We start from the raw sequence: 8,765 nt of genomic DNA, 5'->3' as shown, positions 1-8,765 counted from the left end.
AATCACAGTTTTGTTTGATCCGTGGGAGAGTGTCACAGAGATACTGACGGAACTGAACTGGAAGACAGGAATAAACTATCCCGAAAAAGTCTATTAACAAAGTTTCAAGAACTGGCCTTAAATGATAACTTAGGAACATACACACATCAAAAAAAGTTTTGCAACACCCCAGTTCCCAGAATTCCTGAGGATAGACGTTGACTGTTGATATTGTATCAAAGACACAGTCCCTTTGACCGTTCAGAGATGTCACCATATCCGCCCAAAGATGTAAACAACTATCCTTGAGCAGCTCCTATTAGACGAAGAGGGTCCGACAGCCGATCAGTTCCAGTCATTCCGCCAGGAAGGAAGCAAACAGCTCATGTTGTCTGTAGTTGAAGTATGCCAAGACCGTCAATACCGCGGTCCGATCGCGTCCGCATTGTTACTTTGTGTCAGGAAGGGTTATCAAGAAGGGAAGTAATCGGACATGGAGGAGATAGAGAGAGACAGGAACTGTTGGTAACATGCCTCGCACAGGCCGCTCAAGGGCTACTACTGCAGTGGATGTCCGCTACCTACAGCTTATGGCTCGGAGGAACCCTGGCAGCATCGCCACCATGTCGAATGATGATTTTCGTGCAACCACAGGACGTCGTGGTGCACAACAGGCTGCACAATAGGCTGCATGATGCTCAACTTCACCCCCGACGCCCACAGCGTGGTCCATCTTTGCAACCTCGACAACATGTAGCGCAGAACAGATGGGCTCAATAACATGCCGAATGGACCACAGAGGGTTGGCATCACATTCTCTTCACCGATGAGTGTCGCATATACCTTAAACCAGAAAATCGTCGGAGACGTGTTTGGAGGCCTTAGACACATTGTGCAGCGAGTGTAGCAAGGTGGAGGTTCCCTGACGTTTTGGAGTGGCGTTATATGGGGCCGGTGTTCGCCGCTGGTGGTCATGGAAGCCGTCATTATGGCTGTACGTGAATGCCATCCTCCGACTGATAGTGCAACCATATCGGCAGCATACTGGCGAGGCATTCGTCTTCATGGACAACAATAAGCGCCCCCATCTTGCACATCTTGTAAATGACTGCCTTCAGGATAACGACTTTTCTCGACTAGAGTGGCCAGCATCTCCCCAGACATGAAACCTATTGAACATGCCTGGGATAGAGTGAAAAGGGCTGTTTATAGACGACGTGACCCACCAACCACTCTGAGGTATCTACGCCGAATCGCCGTTGAGGAGTGGGACAATCTGGATCAACAGTGTCTTGAATAGTATGCCAAGATGAATACAGGCATGCATCAATGCAAGAAGACGAGCTACTGGGTATTAGACGTACCGGTGTGTACAGCAATCTGGACCACCACCCATGAAGGTCTCGCTGTATGGTGGTACAACATGCAATGTGTGGTTTTCTTGAGCAATAAAAAGGTCGGAAATGATGTTTATGTTGATCTCTATTCCCGTTTTCCGTATAGGTTCCTGGAACACTCGGAACCGAGGTTATGCAGTCCCGTACGTATTGCTCACATACGGATCGTGGCGATGAAATTATATCACAGAGGAATTCACGCACAGAGGAATTCAAACAATCAGTTTTCCCGCGCTTCATACGTGAATGGAACGGGAAGAAGTCCTATTAACCGATTCAGTGGGACGTACCCTCTGCCATGCATCTCACTGTTGTTTGCAGAGTATAGATGTAGATACATACGGAAGTCAGTCACTCAAAGAACACCGTCGCTCCGTCCGATCTGCTTGTATGTTTAGCAGACCAGTGGCAGACATGAAACAATCGAATAGCGAAACGTGAGTGTTATGTTTGTGTATGTTTTGTTATGGCCCACATGGTATGCAATCGTAGTGTAGTAGCGTAAATTGTTTGAGGAATAGTAACAGTAATAACCGTGTGTCATGGGCAAGAAAGATAAAAATAAGAAAAAGGGGAAGGGAGCTGAGAAAACCGCTGCGAAGACAGAGAAGAAGCTGTCTCAGAAACAGAAGAAAGAACTCGCTGCAATTGGTGAAGTAATGCCGCTAAAAGCTCATTTTCAGTTATGCGCCATAAAAACGTTTCTGTTTCCTGAAATAACTTTTAATATATCTTCTTGCTAGGATGATATTGAAAAAATTGTTGCCCAAATCGAAAAAGAAGAGCAGAAGAAAATGCAAACTGTGGAACTGCGTGTCGGCCCACCAAGCAGAAGAGTGAACTTTTCTTTTGTTCCCCATCCTGAAAAGGATGAACTAATTTTATTTGGCGGAGAATATTATAATGGACAAAAAGTAAGATTTCAGCATGCAAACTATCCCAAGTATATGTAAGAAACTAGGCATTTTGTTTCAGAGAGATGTAAGACGTCATTTGGCATTCTTATGTTCGTGGATTGTGCATTATTTGGAATTCCCTATAGTTTTTACAGTATTATAAAAGCTTGTTATAAATTAATGAGCGTATGAAGAACGTTACAATAAAGCCTGCCAATGTGCACTATTCCAGTTATGTGCGGCTTTATTTCACGAGGCGTACTACAGACAAATCGTTTTTCATGTGTGACAATGTTGTCCAGTGCAACTGGAAAATAATTAAATGTTTGTTTCAAGACTAAAATCGATCCATTTTCACTTCAGGTGTACCTACAAAATCATTTACAATATCTGCAGATCACTGCATTTTTTCACTAAATAAGGCAGTTAGAATACCCTATAAAAAAAAAAATTGCATAAATATTCCACTTTCGAGGACGTATTCCTCTGCTGACATTCCATAGATATTTTTATGATATCCTTCACTCTTATCCTCTCCAAGAAGTTTCCAAATAATTTCATTTAATTCAGCCTATTGTACAATATTCCTATTATTCTTTCCAATTTTTGCCTTTTCTTTAACTTTTTCCTTGGTCCATTTTACTTTATTTCGTTTTCTTATTGCTTACAACTCTTTTGGCGGTGCGTAAGTGCCTTTGTTTTAAAAAAAATACACTTTTTTTCTACATATAACATGCGTTTTTTAATGTGCTGAACTTGTTTAATTAAAGTTAATGTACAAAAATGGAACAGAAAAACAGACACAGCTATGAGAAAAGAAGGCTGTTGAGGATGTGTGCAATGGAGATGGACTTGGGCAGTAGTGAGATGAAATGATGGGAGGTGGACTAAAAAAAAAAATTTGAGGATGGCCTTAAGGAAATTACAGGACATACTTGGTTGTGGAAAGTTGAAAACTGTAATGTATGGAAAATTCTTGAAGAGGCCTGTATCCAGAAGTGGATGATAAACGGGATTATTATTATTGTTATTACCTCACAAGAATTAAATACTTTCTCATAATCTGCACTTCCGGCTTCCTGACTGATGAGTCTGTTTCTTTTCATCTTTGTATCTGTGTGTTACCTCAGAGTTTCTGATCACTTGCAGTTTCCAGTTGGTATAAAATCAGCTTATCCTGAACAGTTTCTGTATTGTTACTTAAAAGTTAGTCAGTTTTATGTACAGTTTTTGTCCTTGCCAAGTCAGTTTCCTACCAAAGTATAATACTTTGTTTTGTCCTACTTGTGCTTTAAAATACCACATTATCGCTGTGTCGGGAGTTGCTTTCATGTGTTAGTTTCTGTAACTCACCATAAAGGTTTGTGTGAGCACATTGGTGCGCAGACTTGGATAATTTACATGGAGCATATTTTGTTTATTTTTGAGAAAAGTGTTGCTATCCTATCTAAGATTCCCTCACTATTTGTAATATTGTTTTTAATTTTCTTGATTACAGCATAGTTATCATCTTAATTTATTCCACCATCTGTACCTCTGTAATAAAAGTTATGTAGTGCTTTGAGAATGTAACAGAATTCTTTTTTGAGGGATTTTTTTTTTTTAATTCATCTACATCAAAGTTATCCCTTTCAAAACAATTCGTGTTAGATGTTACACTTACTCCAGCACTTTTTCCGAGTCTCAAAACCATTTTGGAGCTTGATTTTTGAGATAGCTTTTAGCTCTCTCACTGATACATCTTTAATCTCATCTATGCTTAAAACAAGGTAATCCTTTGTTTTTGAGAACAGAAAAAAAGTCACATTGGGCCATGTCTGGTGAGTATAGAGGCTGACTCCTCATTACAGTATTGTTTCTGATCAACAATTCACAAAAAAGCAACAAAGTTTGAGCAGGTGCAGTATTTTTGTGCAAAAGCTATGAAATGTTTTAAAAACCATTCAAAAGCCAAGATTGCACAAAGTATTTTTTTCTTTTCAACAACTGGTTTCATAAGTCTTAGCTGTCATCTTCAGATCTTTTTGTAGGAAAATATGTTCATTTTACACTGAACTTCATGCACAAGATGTTAACTGGATAAAGCGTAGCATTTGACACCTTGTGCATGAGGTTCAGCATAAAATGAACATATTTTACTACAAAAAAATGTTTAAGACCTGAAGACGACAGTTCAGATTGTTGAAAGTGGTTGTCTTGAATAAAAAAATATTTTGTACGATCTTGGCTTTTGAATGGTTTTTAACGATCAAAACTGATCAGCCATCAACACTCTCCTAATGAGAAAATTCAATTAATTGTTTTGTTGAAAACCTGGCCTCACCCCTCCCCCCTCTCTCCCCTCCCACATTGCTTCACACGTGCATTTGAATTTGTAAGTAGTACCTCTTATATGTCATTCAACCTTGGGTCAGACGTCATTGTGCACTATACCATTAAAATCAAAACATACAGGGAGTATAAGCATAACATTTGACCATATTTATCAAGTTGTTTTTTCTGGGGGATTAAGAATGCTACTGCTGGGACTGGTCAACCATGGGCTCGATGTCATATATGTAAATGCATGCTTCATCACCTATTATGGCATTTTAGTAGTTCGACATCATTATTGATTTAATCTAATGATCGCAGATAACTTGCTTTCACTGCTGTTTTTGTCTAAAAGTCAACCACTGTGCGACAGATTTTGCTGTTACAGTTTTAATTCAGAACCTCTGAAAAAATTTCACGCATTTGATATGCCGGTATTATATAAGAGTTCTCTGATTGTTATTCGGTGGTCATTCATAATCCATTTCTTTCCGTTTTTCCACAATTTCATTTGTTGTTGATGCGCAGAGGGATCCAGGGTGCTCGCTGTCATCATCATCTTCATGGCCTTTTTCAAAATGTTTAGATCACACATCGACACTTTCTTACTCGCAACACGCTCACGAAAAGCTGTATTTAACTTTTCTAAAACTTTGCTGCACTTAATTCAGTTCTTATAGAAAAATTTATTGTGAATTCTCTGATCAATTTTCATACACACTAAATAGTCCCTGATATCACCAAAACACATGTAACCGTTTTGATAGCTGAGAACACATTAAACATCTAATCATGCTAACATTGTGCACATGCTTGTCAGATAAGTTTGCTAACATAACAACAAAGAAATCAATGAATTGGTCTAATGCAGCTTGCAAAATTGCAATATTCCCATGACTCTTTTTAATACACCGTGTAAATCCTGATTATAATTCTATTTTATCTTCTTCTTCACACTTCTCATACTCCTAGTACACCCCATTTGATCGTCTTGAAAGAGCACCTTCCTGCTTCGATAAGTCTGTTTATTTATTGTTTGATATGAAAACTGGGTGATGGAGGAAAATGATTTCTTTCAATTTGTTTATTAGTGTCTAGATCCAAGCATAAGAAAGATTATTCCATATTGCGCTCCTCTACCAGTTCCGTAATATATCTTCAGCTCCAAAAGTTCTGCTGTTTATTGCCTTTAAACATATAGTTGTAGAAACAATGGGATTTCCAAGATTCGATTACTTGACTACTTAGCCAATCATCTTATTGCCAAGTGTGGTCACAGAAGTTACTGTTCCTGCCCAATGGGCTTGAGCCATTGCTGATCTCCCACAATCCACTACTCCTGGTATTCTTTCAGCCCAGATGGAATACCAACATCCCAGAAAATATGTACGTAATAGTATGACCTCCTACAATGCTACCAATGGTACACTGCCTTGACAGTATATGAAGAATTTGCAATGAATCTGCACCCTGACAGAGAGATACTGGAAGCATTCTCCATGGAGGTCAGAGTGCTTCTAAATCTCAGAGCCAGAGTTCAAAATGATCAGTTTGCTTGCTGATTACAAACAATAATTGCCAGTTGTTATTTAGCATTCAGACTGCCCCTATATACCTGAGTTCTCATATTATCTAACAGCCCCATATTACTTGCTTCAGTCTGTTGTAGACTGATGGAAAATGTTTTATGCGTTCATATTATAACCTTTTTGAAGGAAAAAGTCTCTTGTCCATAAGATCCAGAGGGCCATAGATAATGGTTCCTATGTTGATGCCATGTACCTTGTCTTCCAGAAGGCACTTGATACAATTGTGCCTTATTGCTTAGTTTCATTTCTGGGGTGCACTGAAGGACAAAGTGTACACAACAAATCCTCACACGATAGAGGAACTCAAGGAATCAATTAATTCAATATCTCGTAGAGAATTACATCATGTGATTGATAATTTCTTGAGTAGATATAAATGTGTGGAAAATAATGGCAGAGTGTTCCAGCATCTCCTTGCTTGACATGGGTGAGTACAAAATTTATTTGGTTATATTTTAAATGTTGTCATGTCGTACTGTACCAGTAGACAGGCGACACAGCATCTGATCACTGGGCAATGGAATGTTCTATTCACAACATCTACTACGCCACTCAGACGGTCATCAGATAAATAGAACATCTAGTACGTGGAGATACCACAATTTCATGTAAGACAGCATGGTCAGCACCTAATAGAATATGAAAGTGGAATCCATTTGGCTGACTGCTTGACTTTGGCAATATTCAGATTTGTGGAGCATTCAGTTGTGACAGTCATCCATTGTTCATTGCAACCCTTTCACATCTGTGTCTGCCAGAGTAATAGACTCCCTGCAGCTTTCTTAATATTGTGCACCATTGGTTGGAGACTAGCAGCTGGCAGACTAGAGAATTGCCATTCCATGCAGCAGCTTTTGGAGTGATGCAGTGATTTTGAAGAATGAAATGCTGATGAATGACCTCAGATAGTGTTCAGCATTGGATCGTGGTTCTGCACTACTAAATGACCATATCAGCAGGTACAGCAGTGGTCTCGGGAGAGATCCTATTCTTCCAATGGTCTGGAGAGGCACAATGGTGTAACTGCTGATATCATGGTGTGGAGAACAGGGAGCCATCCAATATTATTTCAGGTCATGCCTGGTAAAGATTGAGGGAACTCTCACAACACAACAGTATGTCATTGACATCCTATGTCCTCATACATTACTCCTCATGCGACAGTACTAAGTGCCATTTTTAACAAGACGTTGCTTGTTCACACACATCATATGTTTCTAAGAACTGTGTGCATAATGTTAAGGTACTGCCACAGCCAGCAAGATTCCCAGAACTGCTCCCAGTAGAACATATGTGGGACCAACTCAGGAATCAACTCCACTCCAGTGCCAGTATCCAGGATATCTAGGACGAATTACAACTGTTGTTGGTCAGCTTGCCTCAGGAGAGGATACAATAGCTTTATAACACCCTTCCCTGCCAAAACAGTGCGTGCATCCAAGCTAGAGGGGGTGCAACGCCGTATTGATAAGTGAGCCCATACTGCCTTGTTCTATATAAATTTGACTTGATTTTGTAATCACTGCAATAACATCATGTGTCCTCTCAACCCATGAAGTTTCATTTCATTTCCTCCTCTTCTTCTAGGTGCTTCACTTTTATTTGTTAGGCCATGTATATCAAGTCTAACATATGTAGTATCATTCCTATCCATTACTCTAAGCACTGGTTTTTGTGCTAGCTTGCTTTGTTAATGAGCAAATCATCATACATTATTTTCTTGCAATTTATTTTTGATGTTCAACAATTACCATTAACTGGGTGCACAATTTTGCACATTTCTTCTGTCACGTCACTTTATTCAGTTAAGTGATAGATCTATAGCTTGTCTAGCACATTCCAAATTAAAATGGTACCTGATAGTTCTGTACCTGCTAGTGTTTTCTTTCCCTTGTTAAAATATTGCATGGAACAGATATTATAGGAAAATTATAAGTTACTGACAAACACAGAATGCAGAAACAGCACGTCATTATGTATATAGCGGGCTGAAAGAACGATTCTGCACCTAACATATAGTGTAAGTAAACTGTCAGAAACCTTAATTTGAGGAAAGCCCGTATTTTGAAACATTCTTTGTTCATTTTATATTTTCTAACTCATTTGCTCTTTGCTGAATTTCTGGTTCAGTTTTATTGCTGAAGCTGACGCTATCATCTTAAGTGCATTGTCATTATGACAGTTTGTTTGATTAGATTTCAATACATAAGACTGTAATGTGAATGCTGTGTCTTACTTATTATATGAATATTTATCTTTATCACAATCTTTCTGATGTCCGCAATTTTTAATTTTCCAGACGGAGATGTACAATGATCTCTTCTTTTACAACATCCCACGCAATGAGTGGGTGTTAGTTAAGTCACCAGGAGCTCCTCCACCACGCAGTGGTCACCAGGCTGTTGCTGTAGCAGCTGGGAAAGGGCAGCTGTGGATTTTTGGTGGGGAATATGCCAGCCCTTCACAGTCTCAGTTCTATCATTACAGAGACCTTTGGGTTTACCATTTAGCTACAAAAAAGTGGGAGAAGATAAGGTAACAGAGTTAATAGATATATTTCATGAAGGAAATGTAGCAATCAGTTGCATGCA

General features: G+C 39.2%; 1 protein-coding gene across 2 annotated transcripts in view; it reads left to right on the top strand.

The window, feature by feature from the left end:
• The first annotated feature begins 1,669 nt into the window (after positions 1 to 1,669).
• The window catches only part of LOC126267191 (kelch domain-containing protein 4), a 44,542-nt gene continuing 37,446 nt past the window's right edge, over positions 1,670 to 8,765 (top strand). Inside the window, exons 1-3 of one of the 2 annotated variants that reach the window (XM_049972163.1) lie at positions 1,670 to 2,032; positions 2,120 to 2,290; positions 8,474 to 8,709. In XM_049972163.1, the coding sequence (XP_049828120.1) occupies positions 1,919 to 2,032; positions 2,120 to 2,290; positions 8,474 to 8,709 (521 nt within the window). In that variant the 5' untranslated portion in view covers positions 1,670 to 1,918. The remainder of the gene's footprint in view (positions 2,033 to 2,119; positions 2,291 to 8,473; positions 8,710 to 8,765) is intronic. The other variant, XM_049972171.1, reaches the window with a different exon arrangement.

The sequence above is a fragment of the Schistocerca gregaria genome, chromosome 1 (genome assembly GCF_023897955.1).
Source record: "Schistocerca gregaria isolate iqSchGreg1 chromosome 1, iqSchGreg1.2, whole genome shotgun sequence".
Classification (NCBI taxonomy): domain Eukaryota; kingdom Metazoa; phylum Arthropoda; class Insecta; order Orthoptera; family Acrididae; genus Schistocerca; species Schistocerca gregaria.
Note: the sequence above shows the minus strand (reverse complement) of the source record. Positions and strands in the feature narration are given on the sequence as shown.